The sequence below is a fragment of the Penaeus japonicus genome, unplaced genomic scaffold, assembly GCF_977035675.1.
Source record: "Penaeus japonicus unplaced genomic scaffold, GWHDUDI00000001_assembly GWHDUDI00000003, whole genome shotgun sequence".
In the NCBI taxonomy this organism is placed as follows: Eukaryota; Metazoa; Arthropoda; class Malacostraca; order Decapoda; family Penaeidae; genus Penaeus; species Penaeus japonicus.
In genome coordinates, this window is record NW_028234405.1 from 42776734 (window position 1) to 42802992 (window position 26259).

A 26259-nucleotide genomic window follows, 5' to 3' on the forward strand; every position below is an offset into this window, starting at 1 on the left:
TCTACGACCGAAGATGATCCAGCTATGATACTCCTTCTCCTAGATGGGTGAGTTGCTCTGTGTGTGTGTGTGTGTGTGTGTGTGTGTGTGTGTGTGTGTGTGTGTGTGTGCGTGTGTGTGTGTGTGTGATTGCTTGTATTTGTGTCTATCATCAGGATCAAAACACAACCAATTATTCGATCTAACAGATATAACAATATCAAAGTACTTCGCGTACCATAACCCTGCATCGAAACACTCCAACATGAATGATTTAACTAGAACTGCGATAACCTAGAGAGAAATGTATCCATGGTTGTCTAAATATGCAGCTGACGCCTCTCTCTTTTTTTCTTTTTTTTTCTTTTTTTCTTTTTTTTTTGTGTGTGTGTGTTTTGTTTAATCAATATTCTTCTTATTCCCACACACGTTCACGTATTAGCATTTACCGCATGACTCCAAGATTAGGCACTCCGAATAGGTGATCTTAAAGTAACAGGCTAATAACACGATATGAATAAGAATATTATCAGTGACTTCATAGTAACATGATTTGATATTGAAAAGTGAGATTATGAGACACTAATCATCCTTGGTACACTAAATATCATGGATTTAATTGTATAGAATTTAAAGTACTGGGAAATAAACTCTAGAATAAACTGTACATTTTGAAACCAGATGAGAAAAGAGGTTCGTGTTATAAACGCACTGAGATCGTCAACATAATGTACATCATAACAGAACAAAATTACCTCCAAAGTACAAACGTTTCACCCACACTCGAATAACAAACGTTTCACCCACACTCGAATAACAAACGTTTCACCCACACTCGAATAACAAACGTTTCACCCACACTCGAATAACAAACGTTTCACCCACACTCGAATAACAAACGTTTCACCCACACTCGAATAACAAACGTTTCACCCACACTCGAATAACAAACGTTTCACCCCCACTCGGACAACAAACGTTTCACCCCCACTCGAATAACAAACGTTTCACCCACACTCGAATAACAAACGTTTCACCCACACTCGAATAACAAACGTTTCACCCCCACTCGAATAACAAACGTTTCACCCACACTCGAATAACAAACGTTTCACCCCCACTCGAATAACAAACGTTTCACCCACACTCGAATAACAAACGTTTCACCCACACTCGAATAACAAACGTTTCACCCACACTCGAATAACAAACGTTTCACCCCCACTCGGACAACAAACGTTTCACCCCCACTCGAATAACAAACGTTTCACCCACACTCGAATAACAAACGTTTCACCCACACTCGAATAACACACCCCCACTCGAATAACAAACGTTTCATCCACACTCGAATAACAAACGTTGCACCCCATCACCCACACTCGAATAACAAACGTTTCACCCACACTCGAATAACAAACGTTTCACCCCCAATCGGACAACAAACGTTTCACCCCCACTCGGACAACAAACGTTTCACCCACACTCGAATAACAAACGTTTCACCCACACTCGAATAACAAACGTTTCACCCCCAATCGGACAACAAACGTTTCACCCCCACTCGGACAACAAACGTTTCACCCCCACTCGGACAACAAACGTTTCAACTCGAATAACTTTCACCCCTCGAATAACAACGTTCACACTCGGACAACAAACGTTTCACCCCCACTCGGACAACAAACGTTTCACCCCCACTCGGACAACAAACGTTCCGATCTTCCGTGACAGAATTCGTGCAAGGTATTTGAATCCGGTCTTTCCCACGAATTCATTTCCGAACTGGAGGACGATTGTCACAGGTGAGGCTCGCTCAGGTGGTACTATCTCTCTACTTATCTATCTATCTCTCCATCTCTCTATCTCTCTATATATTTCTTTATCTTTCTTTATCTTTTTCCACCTTTCTTTCTCTATCTCTCTCTCTCTCTCTCTCTCTCTCTCTCTCTCTCTCTCTCTCTCTCTCTCTCTCTCTCTCTCTCTCTCTCTCTCTCTCTCTCTCTCTCTCTCTCTATCTATCTATCTATCTATCTATTTATCTATCTATCTATCTCTATCTATCTATCTATCTGTCCATCAATCTATCTATCTATCTCTTTATCTATCTATTTATCTACCTCTACTTTTCCATCTCCATCTCCCTCCATCACTCTGCATCTATACATATTATTTTTTCTGCGTGTGCGTGTGTCTGTCTCAACATGTATAAAATATTACAAAACCCCCATCAGGTCTGTACCCAGAGAGCCACGGCATTGTCGGCAATTATATTTTCGACGACGTCAGAAACGCAAGCTTCGCCCTGAACGATCTGGAATCAACCAAAGACCCGGTTTGGTGGCAGGATGCGGAGCCCCTTTGGATCACTGCAACCAAAGCCGAGATGGACACTGCGCTCTTCCTGTGGTCGAGGTATTTTTTGATAGGCCTATGGGACGGGATGGTTTTTTTTGTGAGTTTGTTTGTTTGTTTGTTGTGTAGTTGAGGTGGTATTGGGGATGTGCTAGTTGATAATACTTCTCGGGACTTATTAGTTGGAATACTTTTAGGAATGTCGGTTCGTTTACAATACTATTTGGAACTTGCTAGTTCGTTGAAGTATTCCTAAAAAAAGCAACTTGTTAATTGTAATACTGATAGTGATTTGTTAGTCAGCGTGTTCCTAGGGACCTTAAAAAAATGCATATTATTTTTCGTGTCCACTGAATACATCACTGTTTCTAATGTCATCACAAATCTAATTAATTCCCCACTTCAAAGGAAGTTTCCCTCAGATATTCCAAAATTTATTTCACTCTCCACCCACAGCTGCGACGTTCCATGGGAGGGAAATGTGCTACCGAAATATTGCACCCCGTATGAGCATGTTGCAGATACAATCCAAGTTTTGCTCAGCAATCTCAACCGGGGAGTCGAGATGATCCACCAGGAGGGTTACAAGCTTATAATGGTTGGCATTGGCATTTTTCTTGTTATTATTATCCTTATTATCGTTAACTTTGGTGTGATTATGATTTCCATTTTTTGTGATTGTTGATGGTTCATTTTTCTTGGTATTATTATTATTATTATTATCATTATTATTATTATTATTATTATTATTATTATAATCATAATATTGTTTTATTATAATCATTATCAATATCATCATTATTATCTTTGTCATCATTGTTATCATCATATTCGTTATTATCAATATTACTAACGTTAATATCATCATCATCAGTGTTATCATTACAATCTTTACTGTAATTATCATCATTGTTATAATTACTCATAACGTTACTTACACTATCATTAATATCAGCATTGTCATAAATCTCAGTTTGTTTATGCTTACATAATTCTCATATATACATACTCCTCATACACACTTCATACATGAATTCTTCTCATACATACAACTTCTCATACATAAATATTTCCCATACATATATATTTCCCATATATACTTCTTATACATACTTGTCATATGTATATACTTCTCACACAAACATACATGCTTTTCACAAGTACATACATAATTCTCAAACTGGCTTCTCATACATACATACTTTTCATACATAAGTACTTCATGTGACTATGTGCCTATGTACATATTTTCAAGCATACTTCTCATGATTATGTTCATACATCACACGCATGCTCCTCCTTCATACATACTTCACAAACAAATTCCATATATTCACACTTCCCAAACATACAAATTTCTCAAGTATACTTCTCATGCATACATACTTCTCACACACACACATACATACATACATATATGTACATACATACATACATATATATATATATATATATATATATATATATATATATATATATATATATATATATATATATATACATGCATACAAACATACCTATCACATCTATATACTTCTCAAACATACTTCTCAAACACAAATACTTCATATATCCATACATTAAATACTTCAAATACCCATCTTAAGAATACTTCATACATCCACACTTCGAATGTTTCATATATCCATACTTCAAATAGTTCAAATATCCATCTTTATCATACTTCAAATATCCATACTTAAAATACTTAAAATACCCATACTTCAAATACTCCATACATCCATACCTCAAATACTAACCTACTCCCCAGGTGTACGTGGAACTGATAGACATCGTTGGACATCTCCACGGTCCTGACTCGAGCGAAGTCAAAGAGGCACTGAAGAGCGTCGACTCCGCGATGCAAAGATTATGGGAGATGTTGGCTGAAAAAGACATGTTAAATACGGTGGGATGTGGTGGATTATGTGGCTGTATGTAGGGAGGGAGATGTTTGTTTGTTTGTGTGTGTGTGTGTGGGTGTGTTTGTTGATGTGTTTGTTTGTTTGTGTGTGTATAGGTGTGTTTGATCGAGTGTGTGTGTGTGTGTGTGTGTGTGTGTGTGTGTGTGTGTGTGTGTGTGTGTGTGTGTGTGTGTGTGTGTGTGTGTGTGTGTGTGTGTGTGTGTGTGTGTGTGTGTGTGTGTGTGTGTGTGTGTGTGTGTGTGTGTGTTTAAGCAAGACTGAGAATGGCTGCAGGTGCTTCGAAAAAGGCAAAACATTAACCAGGATTTCGTATTATACCTACATGGTGAAATAATAAAGTAATGTTTAGATAGACAGATAGACAGTAGATTAGATCAGATTGATAGATAGGTAAACATACAGACAGAGATAGATAAAAAGATAGATGATATCTACCTAATCTTCCAGAACAGAACATGAATAACAAATAAATAGATAAATAAAACAAATTGAATAGGAAAGCATGAAAAAAAAAAATCAAACACTGTTGCCTTCACAGACGAACGTGGTGGCAGTGAGCGACCACGGTATGGCGAAGGTTTCCCAAGACACTCTGGTTAGGCTGGACGTCGTACCGTGCCTTGACAGCTCGAAGATCGTGAAGACCACAGGACATTCGGGCTTTATCAACATCCTACCCGTAAAGGGCTACGTAGACCAGGTACCTATGCGTTATAGGAGTGAAAGAAAGATGAAAAAATAATAATAATTTCGTCAGACACAGACATGGACAATCTCAGATGATAACGCACATCATTGATGTGACATCAACAACGAAAATAGAATATATAATGCACAATAACAGACATGGATACTATATACATCAGTCACACATACAACCTCATATCTACAATTGCCATAAAAATAAAAGGATAGCAGAACATAACAAATCCTCCACAGGTCGAGGAGTCGCTGAAGAACTGCCCAGGTGTTTCGGAAAACATCGAAGTGGTGCGGAAGGAGAACATGAAGGAGCGGTACCACTACAAGGACCACAGACTCATCCACGACCTCACTGTATTGGCTAAGCCAGGTAAGTCTACTCATGTACGAGTACTTATAAGCCCCTATCCCCCTTTTTGTATACGGCCCTATAGTCATTCCCCCGTCAAAAAGGACCAAACCGATCCCATTTCGTCAAATTCAAATCAGATGAACCCTTTTGCTCCTTCTCCCCCGACAGGTTACTTCCTCAGCAGTCCCACAACCACTTACTCCCTGCCGCAGATGACGACCGACAGCACTGAAGGAGACCACGGCCTCGACGACACCAACGGCCAGACGCCAGACATGAGGGGCATCCTTTTCGCTGCAGGACCTTGTGAGTTGTGGGACGGAGGGAGGGAGAGGGAGGGAGAGAGGGAGGGAGAGAGGGGGATAGCGAGAGAGAGAAAGGGGGGGGGCGAGAGAGAGAGAGAGAGAGAGAGAGAGAGAGAGAGAGAGAGAGAGAGAGAGAGAGAGAGAGAGAGAGAGAGAGAGAGAGAGAGAGTTGGGGGACGGAGGGAGAGAGGTGGGAAGAGAGAGAGAGAAAGAGAGAGAGAGAGAGAATCTGCCGACCACGGGGATGTGAAGTCGACGCGCTGCCCACTGAGCTACCAGATGGGTGAGAGAGAGAGAGAGAGAGAGAGAGAGAGAGAGAGAGAGAGAGAGAGAGAGAGAGAGAGAGAGAGAGAGAGAGAGAGAGAGAGAGAGAGAGAGAGAGAGAGAGAGAGAGAGAGAGAGTGAGTGAGTGAGTGAGTGGGAGTAAGTCACTCGATGCCCTGGTACTCGGTGGATAAGACAGACAGACGTTCACGTGTCATGGTCTTTATAACACGCTTGGCTTCGGCCGCAGGCCGGAGGCCAGAGCTGCTTGTTCTCCTCCCTTTGTCTGTCCCTTGTCTCTGTTTGGTCTGCCTTTGGGTTCCTTCTGTGTCCTTTCAGTACGAATCTTGAGTCGCTTTCTATGCCTCAGGGCTTCCGCTAGCAGACGAAGCTACTCGGGGACGGCTGCAGTTTAGAGGCGGAAGTGGACACAGGAACGAGAGAGAGTCAAAAGAGAGAGACTGCAGAGAAGAGCACTGAGAGAGAGAAGAGAGAGAGAGAGAGAGAGAGAGAGAGAGAGAGAGAGAGAGAGAGAGAGAGAGAGAGAGAGAGAGAAGAGAGAGAAAGAGAAGAGAGAGAGAGAAAGAAAGAGAGAGAGAAGGGAGAGAGAGAGAAAGAAAGAGAGAGAGAAGAGAGAGAGAGAGAAAGAGAGAGGGAGAGGGAAAGAGAGAGAGAGAGAGAGAGAGAGAGAGAGAGAGAGAGAGAGAGAAAGAGAGAGAGAGAGGGAGGGAGGGAGGGAGGGAGAGGAAGGGAGGGAGGGAGGAAGAGAGAGGGAGGAAGAGATAGGGAGAGAGGGAGGGAGGGAGAGAAAATGTTTTCTATTGATAGCTGAAAATGAAGAGATAATAGATCCTTTACCAACATTGCACTTTGCAAAAAAATGATGCCAACATGCTGTGAAAAAATTGCCAGTTTGGTCCTTGAGGCTTGTTTGCTTTCGATACATCAAGGGAGACAGTGTTAAAAAAAGAATTGCTCTATACACCATAATGGCATGTAGTGGAAATCATGGTCTGATTTAAGATATGATAAAACGAATTACCTTTGAAGATCACACTGTTATGAGTTTTTTTTTTTTGTCTTTTTTCTTTTTTAATCAGTGAGTGTAAACCTCTATATAACGATATGCATATTATAATAACTTTCCTCCTCACGATCCAGCCTTCATCTCGGGGCACCAGTCAGAGCCGGTGAGCCAAGTGGACGTATACCCTCTGCTGTGCCACGCCCTCCAGCTCCCGTGCCATCCAAACAACGGCTCGCTGGATCACGTGGAGGCATTCTTCGCCCTCAAAACCACCACCTCCAGCGCCTCCACTACGGCCAGTGGTATCTTGACGATGGTGTTCCTCATGGGAGTGAGTCTTATGCTGTGGCTCGGCGGGGAAATATAAGGTTAAGGGTCAAATATTGAGGATAAGGCTAAGATTTAGGGTGAGGCTGAAGATTGAGGATAAGGCTGAAGATTAAATTTAAGAATGAGCGATTGGGTGTAACGGTGAAAATTAATCATAATGACGACGATAAAGGAATTAAGAGTGAAAAGAGTCAAAATCAGAGTCAAGACTAGAAATGAACAAGAATGGGCATTAAGTTTCAAAGGCGACTTGGAATAGGGAGTTGAAGGCCAAAGGTCTCCGGGTCAACGTGTCCAAGTTAAAGGAAACAGGCCTTAGTGTTTTATAGTTTTTATATCATGTTTTTTTTCCAGCTTTCTTTGATGCACAAAGTTAATAGTGGTAGTAGTAACAGCAGGAGGTATGATATTGATAACAGTACCAACTGCCATTAATGTTATTATGATAATAATGATGGTTGAAAACGTGCACCTTGCACTTGCACTTTACAACTTAAAGGAATACAGTCTCGGAGTATATTTGTTTATGTATATTTCATCGTCTGCACTATTGTTTACTGTAAGCCATGATGCAGTATACACGAGTGCTTTCCAACAAAAAGATTAATCGGAAATGTATCGAGTATGGGCATTCCCAATGGCTCAGTGGCCCGATGAGTTGTCAGTGTAAAATCAACGCAACTAATGACGAATGGCCATTGAAATGAATTATTAATTTCACTTCGGTTATTCACTTTTATTTCTCATATCTCATGAGCATTCCGTCCTAGAGCGATTTTATTTAGCTCGTTTCACTATATGCATGTCTTAAAATATTCTTTTACAAAAGGGTTTACTTTGTGGTAGTGTTAACTTTTATCATCAAATGTGATGTTTTGTAAATACCAATTCGCTTAGTAGTGTCCAAACAGAGGAATTTTTGGCATTAGAACGATAAATTGTTTATTAGGAAAAAATCACCGTTTATTGAAGTAAACAGTTCTGACTGATATGTCACTTAATTGAAGGTATCTGCACATCACTGTGTGACAATTAGTAATCTATTGACTGATTCGACAATCCTTCTGTCTGGAAATTATAGAATTCATCCTCTGTGCAGTGTGTTTTGAAATTGTCAATTGGGGAAGAAAGCATACTTAAAAATAAAGCCTAATGTTAATAGAATACTTCCTTTTACTATCCTATATAAACAGGGTACAAACATCTCAAATGTATAACACTTCATGCCTTCGTTAATTTTCAATATTTGTCATGAGCACACGCACACGCACACGCACACGCAAACTCACACATACATGCACACATGCACATGCACACTCACAACTCATAATAAATTATCACTTATTATGTAATTCCATGGCTAGAAAGTAGTTAACGGAAGAGTGATTAAAGCTGAAGAAGTTTTATAGAATATAAATGGTAATTTATATAAATACAAATTCTGGAAAAGGATCCACGGATACTTTAATAAAGTCAATGGCAACAGATAACTCTCAAGCATGCTACTAAGGCTAAGGTTGGCCAGAATTCCAAAGGGCACCAAAATATGAAATGTCACTGGATGCTGCTTTCTCTGTTCTGTGCAATATACAGGCATCAAGTTTTGTGGCTCATGACGTGCAGCTTCTCAAGTGACAGCCTTCTGAGTCAGCCTAAACACTTGTTTTTCTGAAGCTTTTGTTGGAAAAACCATAATTGGCTTGTCCAGAATTAAACACAATCCCTAATTTTTGTCTTGACACAGGAGCCAGTGCGCTCTTTTTCCAGGACTGATGTATACACTACCATTAGAAACACAAAGAAAAATGTAAAATATCTCACTGACTTCGGATGAATATGAAAAAGTATGGGCATTTTCACTATTTATTAAACATACATTAAAAAAATATCAATATAAGATATCCTGCCATACATACAAGAAAATTGTACAAGTTAAACAAAATACAAACTGAAAAAATGATTACCTAAAAATCAAACTGTCATCTGTAGTGTATATTTTATTACAAAACTAAATCTATAATAACAATAGAACATTTATGTACCTCTACAATGTATATTACCAATACAATCTGTAATTGATTAACCATAAAATTATATATTATACTGTAAATAAATTCTTGTTCTCAGAGTACAAAAATCACTTCAAAATTGAAAACTTTTGTGCAGCTGTGTACATAAGTGGGGGGCTAGGGAGGAGAGAGGGGGGGGGAGGAGTAAGTGAATACTGGTGTGTGAGTGTGTGATGTGTGATGTGTGATGTGTGATGTGTGATGTGTGGGTGTGAGTGTGAGTGTGAGCCCAAGCATGAATGTGAATGTGAATGTGAATGTGAATGTGAATGTGAATGTGAATGTGAATGTGAATGTGAATGTGAATGTGAATGTGAATGTGAATGTGAATGTGAATGTGAATGTGAATGTGAATGTGAATGCCAATGTCAATGTGAGAGTGAGTGTATGTGTGTGGAGGGATGTGAGTATGTGGGGGGGGATGGGGGATGTAGGAGTGTAGTGTGGTTATGTGGAGAAATGAGGGCATGTGGGGATTGATGTTGGTGTGGATGTATAGTTGTGGTTGTGTGGGAGTGTCTTTCATATGGTTATGGGTGTGCAGATAAAGGGTGGATGTGAGCATTCATGCATGTGTTTACTATTCTGTTTTTATTATCATTAAAGGAATACTCTTGCAAAATCACTATTAGATATGGGCAGTAACATTGTGCATTAGTCAATAAATATTTCAGAAACACAATATTTCCTTGCATGCCTGTAACACAAGAAAATTATTATGAGGTAAGCAACTTTATAAAACTCTAATGAATGTTTAGTAATACTCTTAATCAACTGATCAATACAGGTCTCTATCATAATTTGATATGAAATTTATAAAATAAAAAATAATCATTCCTAATTTCACTAAATTCAAACTACAGTATAGTATCTACCATAAGTCTTTTTCATACAAGAGAAAAAAAGGGACATTCATTACAAACCAGTCTTGTGGATACTTCAAGATGGTGATTTCTTGTCTTTTAAAACCTTACACTACTTGTGAAACTATATATTTACAACAATGATCATTCTTACGAGTAATATACCAAAATATACAATAACCAAATATCTTTCTGAATATCATAGTGTTGCTACTCATAAAATCCCATTTCCTAAAATAATAGTAAATAATAAAGAAAAAAAAAACATTACAGCCAAGAAATCAGGATTAATAATATATATCTTATGAAAGCATCTTCTGGAAAAAAAAATCACACAAAGTACACTTTTAAATCCCACACATCACACAATATCCTTCAATAACTTCCTCCTACAGCTTCCATAAGGCACGCTTAAACCACAAGCGTTCTTGTGTTTGTTTATTTCCTTAACACAAGCTTCAATAAGCTCTCACTCTCCTTAGTGCTTTTATGGCCTTTCTCTCTCAATATATATATTTATATATACATACATTACATACTAAATCCTTTGGTCCTAGAATCATGAAAATGATACAGATAATCTGTGTAGCTTGTATTATAAGACCAGCTCACTTTACTATACACCCTTCACCTTTTGAGCACATTTCATATCAAACATGGCTAACCTCAGCAGCATAAAGGGAAGCGTAGAAAAAGATTACATAAATGGGAAAAGAATGTGTTTTCACAGATCTCTGTAAAATTCAATTCTGCACAACTTTTGGTTTTATAAAGTTACCAAGTACACAGGTTCATCTATGCCAGATTTTCATTCTTTATAAAAAAAAAATATTTGTTCCACGTTACTTGTCATAAGTATTGATTTGGAGTAAAATGGTTAAGCTTTAAAGAAAAGGGCAATTTATACCAGACTTCACAAAAATCACATATGCTTATCAGTCAATCAAAATGGATGTTTCAATCTTCAGCATAAAGAATCATCTTTATTACAAAAGCTCAATGCAATGCTTAGATGAAACAAAAATATCCAAAAAAATACCTGTAATAATCAAAACCCTTTAAGGAAGTAGGATACAGATTTACACTTTTTCTTTAACTTGCCAGGAGCCCAATGTTAGCTTGTTTCTTATCTCAGAATTTGTAGCCCTTGATATTCAACCAAAGCTAGAATGCCACCAATTAAGCCTTAAAGAAGGAAACACTGGATTAAGTATGATAAAAGTCATCCAACAAAATGTCCATGTATATCTAAATCAGCATGACTTACTTAATCCATTCGCGCCGGATGACATGCTGACACGTTTCATGGTTTTTGCATCAGACACTGGTGACGATATATTTAGTCAGGCCAGCACTCAGGCTGAGCGAGCAGACAACCCAGGCTCGAGGCTAGTGCGCCCAAGAATCCCAAGGCATTAGGCTTATGCGTTCAAAAACCCTGGCACTCTGACCATTCAAAGCTGGAATTGCCCCGGCGTGAATGGGTTAAGCTGAAGTAACTGTACATCAAAGTAGACCAAAAAGATATGAGCACATGAAGCTCTGAACTTTGTTGACCTATAAGGGTTCAAGCAAAAAAAAACAATGGTCATATTTGGAATTTGGGATTACCATAGAGGAGGGAAGAAATAGAAAGAGAATGGAAAGAGAAGAATTAAGAAAAAGGATACAGAGGAAGTAGAGAAGGAGCATCAGAGCGAGTAAATTCTTTTCACTGATTTATTAAATTTTCTACCTACTGTACTAATTAATTCTAAGTACAACAGTTGAAATAAAAAATGACAATTTGCAGCACCTTTTAGCCAAAGACACTAAGCATATTCAGTTTTTGTCTCTTTGATAATGCTTAAGTAATATAATCTTCATATAAAAGTAGATAGGACAGTCCCTAAGGCAAAGTACCAGTTTCTTTTTATACTGAATAGCATGAATTTCTTGCAGGCAACCGAGAAGTGAAACCAACAGTGTAGACATCTGAATCAATTCTTCTGTAAGACTTATCAATCCTTTATATCTGGGCAAAAAAAGTATATGGTAACTGAGGCTAGGAACAACAGCTGTTGTTTTTTGTGTCCCATTCCATTATCTTTTATTTTGCGGAGGACTTTTATTTTGCACTTCCCAAAACACTGTTGTAAATAACTGTCAAAATTAATTTCCAGTGAATTACATAAATATAGAGACAAATATGGAGAACCAGCATTGCAATAGTACAGATGAAAAGGGTTGAAGATGAAAAAGTTTCAGAAAAAAAACAAGATTTCCTTAAAACAATCTTCACTAACTTTTTAAACCCTTGTAATAAAATAAAAAAAACATAAAATACAGGGATACATTTTACCAGAAAAATGAAAGCGTAGTTGTTAATGTGCAGCTATAATAAAATCTAATTTCACTATTTTTAATTTGCATTATTCCTTCAGCCACCTTTTTCACCATAATTTTGTCACTGGCATAAAAAGTTTTCATGCTACCTATAAAAAAAAAAAATACATATGTAGTGTTTATCTAGCTGCCTCCTTAAAGGGTAGAGTATACATTGCACCATGAATATAGAGGCTTAATAACAATAAATGTCATATACCATATATCAAAACTTACTTTATGTACATTACTGGAGCAGAACTTCTGCACACTACAAATAATTCATACTTTTAAATCTGACATATCTCTTGTGAGGATGTGAAGGAATCACCAATATGCACATCATGAATATGCACATATACATGTATGTATATCTGCATCAATGTGTAACCAGAGACAAATGTATGGCCAGCCTGCAAAAGTGACGTAAATTGGAATGAGTTCTTTGTTTAATTAATTCAATAAACTCATCACTAACATGTTTTATATCTCACTGCTATCATAAATAGAATAAAAGGAACCATGCATTTGGTGAAAATGAATTCATAAACATTAAAATTCAAATTACTCTTAAACAACTAACAGGAATACTTGATATGAACCACCATGCTTCAAATGTGAATTTTCTTCCAAACTGTATAACAGCTACAAAGGCTACTATTTTTCCCTGAGATTGTGATAGATAACAAGTTTAGTGCCAATGTATTCCATGAACAAAAGTACCAGAACTCTCCTACACCCAGTACACAGAAGGGATTCCAATATCATGGGAACCTTCTTCCTCCTCTTTTTCTGTGAATACCAAAATGTTTAAGGGGTCAAATTTGCTCTTCTCGCTTGATGGCACTAGGTGCACTGTCACTAGTGCAGGGCTGGCTAGCACTAGTCTATACACATCCTTCTGTAGTAACTGCCAATCAAACTCCCCATGTCTGTCACAGCTTCCATTACAGTTCCCTGACGCGCAGGTTCTTCAGACGTCTCAAAGCCGTATGTAAAATGCTCTGAAAAAGAAGCACCAGCTAGAGAAAAGTAAATCTATATGGAACTTTTTAGGTTTAAAATATATTGGATCCCATGGTATTATTAGTTCTTACCAAGCAGCACTACATAAAAACAGTAAGAGTATTAGTAATACAATCTAAGTGAGATATGCTTTGTGTAAAGATAAGATCAGATTAGTAAAATATTTTTTTTTCCAGTAAATGACACTGAAGATAGACTTTCAATTTCCTCCTTGAGGAAGGACTGAGTTATCACATATTCCCACACATGTCGACTACTTTTTGTCTCAAATATCAGTAAAAGAGACTGGTAGCCACTTCATTTAGAAAATATCATTAGTTGTTTTTAGGGACATGTAAGATGTTAGTGCAATAAGAGAATCCAACCGGATTATGAAGGTAAAAGATACCTTAATTGGGGTAGCTGGCCCATAGGCACTCTCAAACACTCCTACAAAAGAAGAAGGAAATTTTGAAATAACACTTAAAGCAAGTGAGGAATCAAAATAAACATAAGAGAGAATGGCAAGAAAAAGTTCTACCACCAGAGGATGAATTTTACGCAAATAATGGTGTTTCTTATGGAAATAAAAATTCAGAAACAACTAAAGTAAAGGTCAATAAGAGTATATGTGATACTGAAATACCAATTAAGTGACAAGTGGCATGACAGATATAAAATGTATCTCACTTGTAAATCACATGTAAAGACAGGTATTAACTCATTGCCGACGGGGGATATATTTGCTTAGCAAGGCAGCTAGAGCCATTTTTGTTTTTTTGATTTTTGTGTGTTTTACTGTATTTAGAGACTTATATGTCATATTACAGGCTCTATCAATTCTGCAGTTGACTGAAATTGTAGCTCAGGGTCCATATCAGCTCTTTTTTTTCTTTATACTCAGTGTGATAGAAGTATTGCTGTTTTATGGGAGGACAAAAAGCAACTTTATTTTTTTATATTTGCGTGCTGTCATGAACATGACAATGCCTCCTCGCTCCAGGCAGAGGCAGTCACTATTATGGAAGCCCTAGCCCATGCAGCCCAGACGGACAGGCATGTTGTCATACATACAGATTCTAGGGCCGCCATTGACAGCCTACAACAAAGCACGCCCCTTGATAACATTTATCTTCTAACCACGATTTTCAGGGTCAGGGTAGACGCATCCTCATCAACTGGATTCCGAGCCATGTTGGTATCAAAGGGAACGACTTAGCCGACAGGTTGGCAGAGGAAGGCAGGAAGAAACCCTTCAGTGATCTTGTGATGCATCCTAGCCGGGAACTGCTAAGACATAAAACGATGGCTGCAGGGCAGGTCAGTGCCATGCAGCGACATAGAGAAGTGAGAACCTCCCCCTCAGACAGCTGGTACTCAGACGCCACAAGCTATGAGTCGCTGATACTCTCCCCCAGAATATCAAGGTGTGCTGAAGTCAGCCTTCACAGACTGAGAATAGGCTATCCTTGTGCGTGGCAAATCGTACCCATCATTGGGCATGATGAGCGACGCTGTGATCATTGTGGCGCACTGGACGCCAAATTAGAGCACTACCTGATGGCGTGCGAGCACACTCGCTTCCTCAGGCAGGGCCCAGAGACAACTGTCGCTGGGCTGGTTAGGCAGCTATGCCTGTCTCTTGCCCCCTGGCAACTGGAGCGTCTACAAGCAATCTGACCGCCACGGTAAACATTCAGTTATGATGATCAAATCAGTCAGGACTTATAGCTGGCAGAGGCCGGGCCGCCTTGTCCATATAGCCCAGGCGAAGCAACATCTTCGCAAATCTCTCTGAACTGAACTGAACTGCCTCCTGGCAACTGGAGCACCTACAGGCAATTCAACCACCATGGTAAGCATTCAGTTATGATGATCAGATGAGTCAGCACTTTTAGCTGACAGAGGCCGGGCTGCCTCGTGCATATAGCCCGGGCGAAGCGACGTCTTCGCAAATCTTTCTGAACTGAACTGAACAAAAACGAAACATATAACCATTCACAATGAAGATAACATGAAGAGGTAAGAGAGAGGAATGAAACTTGTGCTTATGACTGTGAGTGCTACAGGAATGGGCATCCTTTCTGGCACAGGGGCACATTGTAGACATTGGGTACTGTTTGAGTCACCTTCCTCTTCTCATTCTGCCTGCACATACTTCAGCAACTTGCTATGTGCCATCACTCTATAAATATAGTGATTGCTAGAGACCATAGATGGGTGTCATCCAAGGCTCTCTCTCCTGCTGGTGCTAAAGGAAAGTGGTGCCATCTAGGGTTTTAGATGTTAGGTGAATATTACAGTAGTTATAATAATTATGACTGCAATTGTCATCATCACTTATTCAATACTCACATCACAATAGTATAACATAGTGATCCAAAATCCCCCGATGTCATGATGCCTTTCATCAGGCCAGAGCTCAAGCGTCATGTATGATGAAAAACATGTCACCCGTAGTCAAGGGGTAAACAGTGATAATACGAAGAACTAAATCTCTAAATCTATACCTATTCATGAATTGCTAAGACAGTATAAGCCACACAATCTGATGATTATAACATAAAAGACAAGGAAAGAGGGAAATGTAAAAGGAAAGCAATAAATAATAATAAAAGACATATTACAGCAACAAGGAAATTTAGCTCAGTGTGACTGAATTCTCCCAAAAAATAGAGAAGAGGAAATCAAAAAATATAAATAACTGAATGATATGCTATTTTGTTGCATACACTATACTACCCCAAGACAAATTCAACACAAAAAGATGAGACTTTAATAATGAGAAAATACATAAGCATTTTAAGTTAAAGAATATACAAAACTTAAGGAACAGTATATCAGTAAGTGGCTGCCTGTTGTAGGTCATGGAGTTTTTTTTTAACTGTATATTCCCTCTAAAACAGCATGTTAATACAACGATCTCAGTATTTCATTTGTGTCTGTACATACTTACATGTGTATGTTCAATTATATATGTGCTCTGACATAGATTTACAAGATAGCATCTATGAAGCAACTACAATAAAAAAAAAAGTAAAAAAGAAAAAAAGAAAGAAAAAAAAAGAATAAAAACAAAATTGCATACCTTTATAATAGTCCTCATTTTGCTTCAGTATCTCCACAAGTTCAGTATTGGTCATGGGCCCCTGAGTTCCTCCTAGCTCTTCTGGCAACTCATTGACGGGGATGTGTTTGTGCAGACTCTCAAGGTCTTCTCCGTGGAAGTGCAACTGTTGGTGGTGGAAATGTGGGAATAAAATGGACAAACGTATAAAGTAGTAGAGGTAGTTGCTAGTTATACCATTGGAGTGTCTGCTAATATTAACTAACAAAGTAGCACCATATGCATTATATGAAACCCTGTAAAGTGTCCATTCACTGGAATGTCTCTTGATTTGTATGGATAGACTAAATATCAAATAAGATTTGATAATTATTGTTATTCCAACCTACACTTTATATAAATACAGTGCTTACATCTAAAGTAATATAATCAAAAGTATTCTCTCCTACATGTTAAAGTACTTGTATATCAAAAACAGAAAGAGACAAAAGTCAAGAACAACTGAGTTACTGATACAGTCTGCTCCTACTTCACTGCCTCATATCACTACATAACACTGAATCATGTAGTGTACTATACACAACATCTACTTTTTACCATAAGTATTTTAGCACTACCTCCCCTTTTACTTATAGAAGATATTCATCATACACCAAGAGACCAAAAATAAACAATTTTATTTTGCTACATATACTCCTTGGGAACAATTTACAGTACTCAGTATTTGAGATATTTGTACAACAAATGATTTTCAAAGATAGAGGGACTTTCCTCACGTCTTTCTAGTTTGAGGGCAAACAATATGATTTTCTAAAACTTAAATATGATAATAAAGGTGATGGTTCTTACTTATGATGATAATTCTGACTAATATAATTCACAATACTAAACATAAAAAAATAGTAAGGATACTCACTCGTCCTTTTATAGTTTCAGAGAGGAAAGGTTTGACTAAACTGAATACCCAGTCAAATATAGAAGGCTCATGAACAAAGTGCAATGCTTTGAACCTTAAAGGAAACACTTCCTGCACAAAAGAGACATAAAGAAAAACATCATTAATAATAATCATCATAAATCTACTGAATATACAAAGGTCCACAGTGAAATCTAATGGAAGACAAAGATATCAACTAGATCAAATAAAAAATCTTATTTTTTGTCCCAGTTACTAACCTGAACAACTGAAATCATGCGGCGAATGTGGGTTGGAGTCAGGTAGTAGGCATGAGTCATAGACAGTCCAGAACAGTCAACAACAGCTGCTATTCCTCGAAGTTGTGTCACTGGGACTCGTACAACATGCTCCAACATTACCACCTGTGACCTAAATATATCATCTAGGGTGCAGACTTCAGGTAACCAGGCTCCTGTGTTAACAAATAAGGAAACAATAGTATAACAACTTTTGTGAAGTGGAATATTATGTTAATATAATTAATATTCCACAAAAATGGCAGATGATTATTAGACTAAAGCAAGAGTACAATGAACCATTTCCATCAATGGTTGTGAATCATCCATCAATACATTTCCAAAATATATGCAGAACAATGAGTGCACAAGAAAATAAACTAACTGGAGCAACAAATAAAATAGTCAGTCAATAAAAGAAGTACACTAATTAGTTTTTCTAATACAAAGGGCAAGAAGTTTCTTTCCACACCTGTTCTGAAAATGAGGACAGTTCTCCCTAGATTGTCTGGCGTTGGAAGGACCGTCTGCATGCATAATGGCCATACATGATCCAGTGCTGATGGGACGAGGTTAACATACATATCGGCGTTCTCTTGCCTTGCCCTATAGTATCCCCGAATCTGTTTATGGGGACGAAGTTTCTATTGTATTTAACCTATCAAAAGATAAGTAATGCAGTTTTATAGCAGTATTTATCATTCATATAATCTACTACTTGCATAATTCTACATAAAAACAAAGGAATAGTTTGTGCATATTACATAAAAGACATTAAAAAAATGATAACATAAAATAAATAATAATGATATAATAATACAAAAGTATAATAAATAGAAGTGTTTCAAATTATTCATTCTTTTCAATTAAAATTTTCTTACCATTGCCATAGCTTTGTCATAGTCATATTTACGAGCTCTAAGGAAGGCTAACAAGAAGGGCTTATCCATTCGTGATTTCAAGCCAGGCTCCTGCTCAACCATTTCCCTGTTAGAGAATTAGAAATGCAATTCATTAATCAACCTATTTTCAATACTTTCAGTAAAAATAACTATGCTTAAAATTGAAAAAAAAAACACTTCATAATCTAACAAGTGCCTAACTCTACAAAACATTGAAACCCTAGAAAATGCATACAAATATAATAACAATACAACCAGCTGTACGAACCTGAGAGCTTGCACGTCTCGGTCAACCCATTCAAGTTTCTCGTGAACGTCGTCCTCTGCTTCCGCTGCCAGCTCCTTCGGCAGAGCCCCATCACCAGCACCTGCCACTTGCCTCCTGTCCACCCTCAGTACTGCCTCCAGAGCTTTATCCACTTCTGTGGTTGGACTCTCTTCCTCCTTCTTAGCTTCCATTTCTGCTCCCTGCGAGGGTTCCTGCTTGACTTCTTTTTGGGCTTCTGCAGGAGGTTCCTTCGGCACGCCCGCACATGCGTCCTTGGATGAGATACGAAGAGATTCATTAATATAAGAAAAAAAGAAGAAAGGGGGGGGGGAGAGAGAGAGAGAGAGAGAGAGAGAGAGAGAGAGAGAGAGAGAGAGAGAGAGAGAGAGAGAGAGAGAGAGAGAGAGAGAGAGAGAGAGAGAGAGAGAGAGAGAGAGAGAGAGAGAAGACAGAGGAGAGAAGACAGAGGAGAGAAGACAGAGGAAAGAAGACAGAGGAGAGAAGACAGAGGAGAGAAGACAGAGGAGAGAAGACAGAAGAGAGAAGACAGAAGAGAGAGAGAAGGGAGAGAGAAAGAAGAGAAAATGGAGAGAGAAAGAAGAGAAAATGGAGAGAGAAGGAAGAGAAAATGGAAAGAGAAGGGAGAAAGGTGGGAGAGAGATGGGAGAGAGATGGGAGAGAGATGGGAGAGGGAAGATAGAGAGAAGGGAGATAGAAGGGGGAGTAAAAGAGAAGGGGGGGAGAGAGAGAGAGAGAGAGAGAGAGAGAGAGAGAGAGAGAGAGAGAGAGAGAGAGAGAGAGAGAGAGAGAGAGAGAGAGAGAGAGAGAGAGAGAGAGAGAGAGAGGAGAGAGAGAGAGAGAGAGGAGAGAGAGGGAGAGAGAGGGAGAGGAGAGAGGGAGAGAGAGGGATAGAGAGGGAGAGAGAGGGGAGAGAGAGGGGAGAGAGAGAGGAGAGAGAGAGAGAGGGGGGAGACAGAGACAGAGACAGAGGAAAGAGAGAGAGGAAAGAGAGAGCGAGAGAGAGAGAGAGAGAGGAAAGAGAGAAGAGAGGGGAAGAGAGAGAAGGGAGGGGAAAGAGAGAGAGAGGGAGAGAGGAGAGGAGAGAGAGGGAGAGAGAGAGGGAAGAAGAGAGGAGAGAGGGAGGAAAGAGAGAGAGAGAGAGGAGAGAGAGAGAGAGGGGGGAGAGAGAGAGAGAGGGAGAAGAGAGAGGAGAGAGGGAGAAAGAGAGAGGGAGAGAGAAGAGGAGAGAGGAGAGAGAGAAGGGAGAGGAGGAGAGGAGAGAGAGAGGAGAGAGGGAGAGAGAGAGGGGGGAGAGAGAGAGGGAGAGGAGAGAGAGAGAGAGGAGAGAGAGAGAGAGGAGAGAGAGAGAGAGGAGAGAGAGAGAGAGAGGAGAGAGAGGAGAGAGAGAGAGAGAGAGAGAGAGAGAGAGAGAGAGAGAGAGAGGAGAGAGAGAGAGAGAGAGAGGAGAGAGAGAGGAGAGAGAGAGGAGAGAGAGGGGAGAGAGAGGGGAGAGAGAGGAGAGAGAGGGAGAGGAGAGAGAGAGAGTGGAGAGAGAGGAGAGAGAGGAGAGAGAAGAGGAGGGAGGAGAGAGGAGGAGAGAGAGAAGGGGAGAGAGAGGAAAGAGAGAGAGGGAGAGAGAGAGAGGGAGAGGAGGGAGAGAGGAGAGAGAGAGAGAGGGAGAGAGAGAGAAGGAGAGAGAGGGAGAGGGAGAGGAGAGAGAGAGGGAGAGAGGGGAGGGAGAGGGGAGAAGGGAGAGGAGAGAGAGGAGAGAGAGAGAGGGGAGAGGGAGAGAAGAGGAGAGAGAGGGGGAGGAGAGAGAGAGAGAGAGGGAGGAGAAGAGAGAGAGGAGGAGAGGGAGGAGAGGGAGGAGGAAGAGAGAGGAGAGGGAGAAAGAGAGAGAGAGGAGAGAGAAGAGTGAAGAGGGAGAGAGGGGAGAAGAGAGAAGAGGAGGAGAGAGGAGAGGAGAGAGAGGGAGAGAGGGAGGAGAGAGAAGAGAGAGGCGGAGAGAGAGAGAGAGGGAGAGGAGAGAGGGGAGAGAGGAGAGAGGAGGAGAGAGGGAGAGAGAAAGAAGGAGAGAGGGAGAAGAGAGGAAGAGAAAGAGAGGGAGAGAGAGAGAGAGGAGAGGAGAGAGAGAGAGGAGGAGAGAGAGAGAGAAGAGAAGAGAGAAGAAGGAAAGGAGAGAGAGAGAGAGGAGAGAGAGAGAGAGAGAGGAGCGGAGAGAGAGAGGAGAGGGGAGAGAGAGGGGGGGAGAGAGAAGGAGAGAGAGGAGAGAGAGAGAGAGAGAGAGAGAGAGAGAGAGGGAAGAGAGAGAGAGAGAGAGGAGAGAGGGAGGGGGAGAGAGAGGAGAGGGAGAGGGAGGGGAGAGGGAGGAGAGGGAGAGGGAGAGGGAGAGGGAGAGGGAGAGGAAGAAAGGGAGGGAGAGGAGGAAAAAGAGAGAGAGAGGGAGGAGAGGGGGAAAGGGAGAGAGGGAGAGAAAGAGAGGGAGAGAGAGAGGGAGAGAGAGAGAGAGGAGAGAGAGAGAAGGAGAGAGGAGAGAGAGAGAGGAGAGAGAGAGAGAGGAGAGAAGAGAGAGGAGAGAAGACAGAAGAGAGAGAAGGGAGAGAGAAGAGAGAGAGAAGGGGGAGAGAAGGGAGAGAAAATGGAGAGAGAAGGAAGAGAAAATGGAGAGAGAAGGGAGAGAGGTGGGAGAGAGATGGAAGAGAGATGGAAGAGAGATGGGAGAGAGAAGATAGAGAGAAGGGAGATAGAAGGGGGAGAAAAAGAGAAGGGAGAGAGAGAGAGAGAGAGAGCGAGCTGGAAGCTGAGGGAACAGCTGCAGTAAGGGGGGGGAAAGGGGGAAGTTGACTAGAGAAGAGAGGAGAAGAGAGAGAGAGAGAGAAGAAGGGGAGAGGGAGAGGGAGAGGAGGGGGAGGGAGGGGGGGAGAGGTAGGATGAGGAGGAGAGATGAGAGAGAGGAGAGAGAGATAGAGAGGATAGAGAGAGGAGAGAGGGAGGGCGAGGAGGGGGGGAAAGAGGAGAGGGGGAGAGAGAAAGAGAGAGAGGAATAGTGAGAGAGAGGAGAGAGAGGAGAAGGAGGAGAGGGAGAGAGAGGGAGGAGAGAGGAGAGAGGGAGGGGGGAGGGGAGGGAGGGTGGGCGGGAGGGGGGAGGGAGGGAGGATGGGAGGGAGTGAGGGAGGGAGGGAGGGGGCGGGGAGGGAGGGGTGGGAGGGAAAGGGAGGCGAGAGAGAGCAGAGAGACACAGTTGGGAGAGAGAGAGAGAGAGAAACACAGGAGAGAGAGAGAAGAGAAAGTAGAGGGTGGAGGTGGGAGACAGAGAGAGAGAGCGGAGAGAGAGAGAGAGAGAGAAAGAGAGAGAGAAAGAGAGAGGTGAGAGAGAGAGAGGAGACGGAGAGAGAGATGGGAGAGAGAGACGAGGAGTGAGGATGAGACGATGAGAGAGAGAGAGAGGGAGGGAGAGAGAGGGAGAGAGAGGGAGAGAGAGGGAAAGAAATTGAAAGAGAATGAGAGGATGTGTTCACTTGCATAAATCCGTTTGAATGAGCAACCTCATCATGCAGGTGCGCTTAATGGACCCAGAAGGATATAACACTTCAATATATATTATTTTTCAACTCGAAGAACAGACTAAATATAATCGTTCTTTATCAGCATTCACCAACCTTCACTTTTTGTCACTGATGCAACACGGTGCTTGAGTAATCTTATTCTTAATTACTTTCAACATTTTACGATAACACATATCAGAGTGCATCTCCAAAAGATTAAAATCAAAGGCTTTTTCCATATCTTTCTGTAATTCATTTTCTTCTCCTTTTTTCTTAATTATAATTGCAATTATTATCATACTTTATTATAATTATTACTTTCATAATCATTGATCATATATCATCTTCACCATTATCATCATTACTATCATCATGAGTTTCATCATCATCATCATCATTTCTTATACTTATCATTAATATAATTATCTTTTTTCACTACCATTTAGTATAATCATTTTTCACATCCATTACATTCATCACCATTATTACTTCTCCTTCTTAACCAGCATCACTGTCTCTCCTCTTCATCTTTTTCATCATCATCATCATCATTATGATCATTATCCTCTCTTCTCCTCCTCCTTTCCGCATCAACGTCATCCTTAATCTTCATCAACATGATGACCATCACCTTTCTTTTCCTCCTCCTCTTTTTCTTCATCAATCTTCACCTTCTCTCCCAATCCCATTCCCACCCCCCTCATCCCCCCCCTCCCTCCATCCACCCAACCTACCTCCTTCGCCTGACTGAGATCCTGCTGCTGCTGAAGGGGCCCCGCCAACGACTGCGTGGCTGACGGCGGCTGGAGGGATGTCAGCCCGGCTTCGTCCCGCGTCTCCACCATGGCCGCGAAGCCCTTGAGTCTACGCGCGCTCTCTCACCGCCCTTGTCAACGCGGCCTCCTGAAGGTGCTGGTTTCGCTGCGTTGTCGGGGTAGATAATAGGTCAATGTAGGTCTTTTTGTAGTTGTTGTTGTTGTTTCTGTTGTTTTGCTGGGCGTGGGGGAGGGAGGGGGGGGGGGCTTTTCTGTCGTTGTTGTTACTTTTATTCGTTCATTGTTTATTTTCTGAACGGGAGGGAGGGAGGGGATCCGTTAACTTTTCATTGCGTCCTGTTCCATGTATGTACTTTATCTGGGAACATTTCTTATCATGTATATTTTTGTCAAGTTCCTAAAGTTCTGAATTATCAGATACATTTATTTTAATTACTTTTCCTCCGATTGTTCTGATATTCAAAGATAGAAGTGAAGGGGACTGGGGAGTAACTTTCCTCATTTTGTGTGTGACTCAAATCATATTTTCACGCTTTTAATTGTCTTAATCTTTACTTATATATATATATATACATATACATATATATATATATATATATATATATATATATATATATATATCTTTTTAATTCAATCTTAATCTATACTTATCATTCTTTTAATACAATCTTAATCTTTACATATCATTCTTTTCATTCAATCTCAATCTTTACTAAACTTTCTTCTCTTCATATGTCGCTGAAGATAAACTACCACCTTTTACTTTACATCTCTTTCTATCTTCAATTTTTTTTTTTTAATTAATCTTTTTTAGCATGATATTTACTCTCGTTTGCCTTGCAAGATGAGATAGTGCCAATTATCTCTTTTTACTTCTTGCTTATTTTCCCGTTGTGGCCAATTACAGTTGGGAAAGTGCGGGACCGACAAAATAACTGCAAATGAAGTAATAGGGGGAGATGGCAAAAATATTCTGTTATTCATAATGTGTTGCATTAGTTCTGGACCTTCAATGAGACATCAATTAATCTTGAATGACATATTCAATCATATACATGTCTATACACTAATTAGAAATGCGTTTTTTTTTTTTTTTTGTCAGGCATCACCAAAGCGATGCGAGTTTTGAACTACATATATAAATACATATATGACCACTCTAAAAAATAGGAAACACTTTCACATCATATATAAGATCATAATATAAAGATGATCATTACATGCACAAATACAACATGATAAGCACGTGGAATGACAAAAATTCAATATCTAAAGACCACTGCAAAAAAGGAGGAAGTGGAACAAGAAAGAGGAAAAGGAGGAGGAGGAGTTGAAGGCGGAAGTGGAGGTGGAGGTGGAGGTGGAGGTAGAGGTAGAGGTGGAGGTGGAGGTAGAAGTGGAGGTGGAGGTGGCAGACGAGGAGAAGAACAAGAGTAACAAAAACAAAGAGAAAACAGAAAGATGAAGAAGAAAGAACGATACAGAAAGAAAGAAAGAAAATTACATAATCCACTACATTCAGGAGAGAAAAAAAAATCAAAACAGAAATGAAATGACGTCATCCGTTCCCAGAGTAACAGGTCTCACGCCACAAGCAAACGACAATGGCAGAAGCTCTTTTATGCATGACCATTCCATCCCCCATGCATGAGAAAGCGTCCGAACGATCACACTTCACTGGCTAACGAAATATAAGAGACATGATCGGCGATGATAAAAATGTGATGAATATGATGATAGAGGGGAAAAGGGCGAAGAGGGGGAGGAGGTGAAGAAGGGAGTGGTAGGTCGAAACGAGGGTGGGGGAGGTGGAAGAAGAGGCGGTGAAGAGGGTACAAAAAGAAAGGGAGTTTGTGGGTTTGTGTGGATGGGAGGGGGTTGTGAGAGTGTGGGTGGCTGGGGGGGGGGGTGGGGAGGCGGTGGGGGAGGTGGAGGGGGGTGGAGGTGGGATGCGGGAGGAGGAAACGGGGGGGAGGGAGAGGGGAAAAGAGGGTGAGCACAGAGAGTCGGAGCGTGGAAAGATAGGGGGAGGGAGAAGAGGGGGAGGGGGGAGGTGGAGAGGGGTAGAGGGCAGAGGGAGAGGGAGAGGGAGAGGGAGAAGGGAGAAGAGCGGAGAGGGAGAGGTGAGAGGGCAGAGGGAGAGGGAGAGGGAGAGGGAGAGGGAGAGGGAGAGGGAGAGGGAGAGGGAGAGGGAGAGGGAGGAGGGAGAGAGAACGAGAAAGAGACAACACAATAAGCCAATCTATGAATGAGTCAGTCAGACAAACACAAAGAAATAGCATAGTCGACCCGACATGCGTGTATACACCAGCATGTTCCCTCGCCTGCATGACCCACGAAGGCGAAAGGGGGGAGGGGGGGGGGAGTGAACCACGTTCTAAACACGTAGTGAATACCCAATACATCAACGTGAACAAAGTAAGGTAAACGGAGGTCGGAAGAGGCGGCGGGACATCAAGCACTCAAAACAGTCGGAGGAACACAAGGGAGAGCGATAACACTATTCTCTGTCACAAGAGGGACTAACTTCGCTCACGGTTTGTTGTACACAAATTGGCGATATTTAGAGAAAGAGAAAAGAAAGAGAGAGAGAGAGAGAGAGAGAGAGAGAGAGAGAGAGAGAGAGAGAGAGAGAGAGAGAGAGAGAGAGAGAGAGAGAGAGAGAGAGAGAGAGCGGCGAGAGAGGATGAGCGAGAGAGGAAGAGAGGAAGAGATTTGAGAGAGAGAGACGAGAGAGAGGAGGGGGGAGAGGGAGAGGGAGAGGGCGAGGGAGAGGCGAGGGAGAGAGGAGGGAGAGGGAGGAGGAGAGAGGGGAGAGGGAGAGAGGTGGAGAGGGAGAGAGAGGGAGGGAGGGAGGGAGGGAGGGGAGGGAGAGGGGAGAGGGGAGAGGATGGAGAGGGAGAGGAGAGAGGGAAGGGGAGAGGGAGAGGGAGAGGGGAGTGTGAGAAGCGAGGGAGAGAGGGAGAG

At 41.0% G+C, this 26259-nt stretch overlaps 2 protein-coding genes across 2 annotated transcripts in view; one reads left to right on the plus strand and one right to left on the minus strand.

Annotated features, from left to right (window-relative positions):
- Positions 1–431: 431 nt before the first annotated feature.
- Positions 432–10436, plus strand: LOC122264560 (glycerophosphocholine cholinephosphodiesterase ENPP6). The gene is made up of 9 exons (XM_086534930.1): positions 432–460; positions 1714–1784; positions 2214–2394; positions 2791–2932; positions 4106–4243; positions 4798–4959; positions 5199–5331; positions 5482–5619; positions 7044–10436. The coding sequence occupies exons 1-9, from the start codon at positions 432–434 to the stop codon at positions 7274–7276; spliced, it is 1227 nt and encodes a 408-aa protein (XP_086391056.1). The 3' UTR covers positions 7277–10436.
- Positions 9089–26259, minus strand: part of LOC122264561 (alpha-tocopherol transfer protein-like) — a 37131-nt gene continuing 19960 nt past the window's right edge. The window contains exons 2-9 of the mRNA XM_043033508.2: positions 23251–23437; positions 18972–19243; positions 18683–18788; positions 18274–18424; positions 17784–17977; positions 17524–17634; positions 16629–16773; positions 9089–13539 (exon numbers count right to left, since the gene is read on the minus strand). Coding sequence (XP_042889442.1) covers positions 13418–13539; positions 16629–16773; positions 17524–17634; positions 17784–17977; positions 18274–18424; positions 18683–18788; positions 18972–19243; positions 23251–23361 — 1212 coding nt within the window. The 5' untranslated portion in view covers positions 23362–23437 and the 3' untranslated portion in view covers positions 9089–13417. The remainder of the gene's footprint in view (positions 13540–16628; positions 16774–17523; positions 17635–17783; positions 17978–18273; positions 18425–18682; positions 18789–18971; positions 19244–23250; positions 23438–26259) is intronic.

What these genes read in the sequence shown, in the direction of transcription:
- LOC122264560 (XM_086534930.1), top strand. Translation starts at nt 432, where the DNA reads ATGACTCCAAGATTAGGCACTCCGAATAG. An exon ending in CTGGAGGACGATTGTCACAG is followed by an intron (nt 1,785 to 2,213) that starts GTGAGGCTCGCT and finishes AACCCCCATCAG; the next exon opens with GTCTGTACCCAGAGAGCCAC. An exon ending in AAAAAGACATGTTAAATACG is followed by an intron (nt 4,244 to 4,797) that starts GTGGGATGTGGT and finishes TTGCCTTCACAG; the next exon opens with ACGAACGTGGTGGCAGTGAG.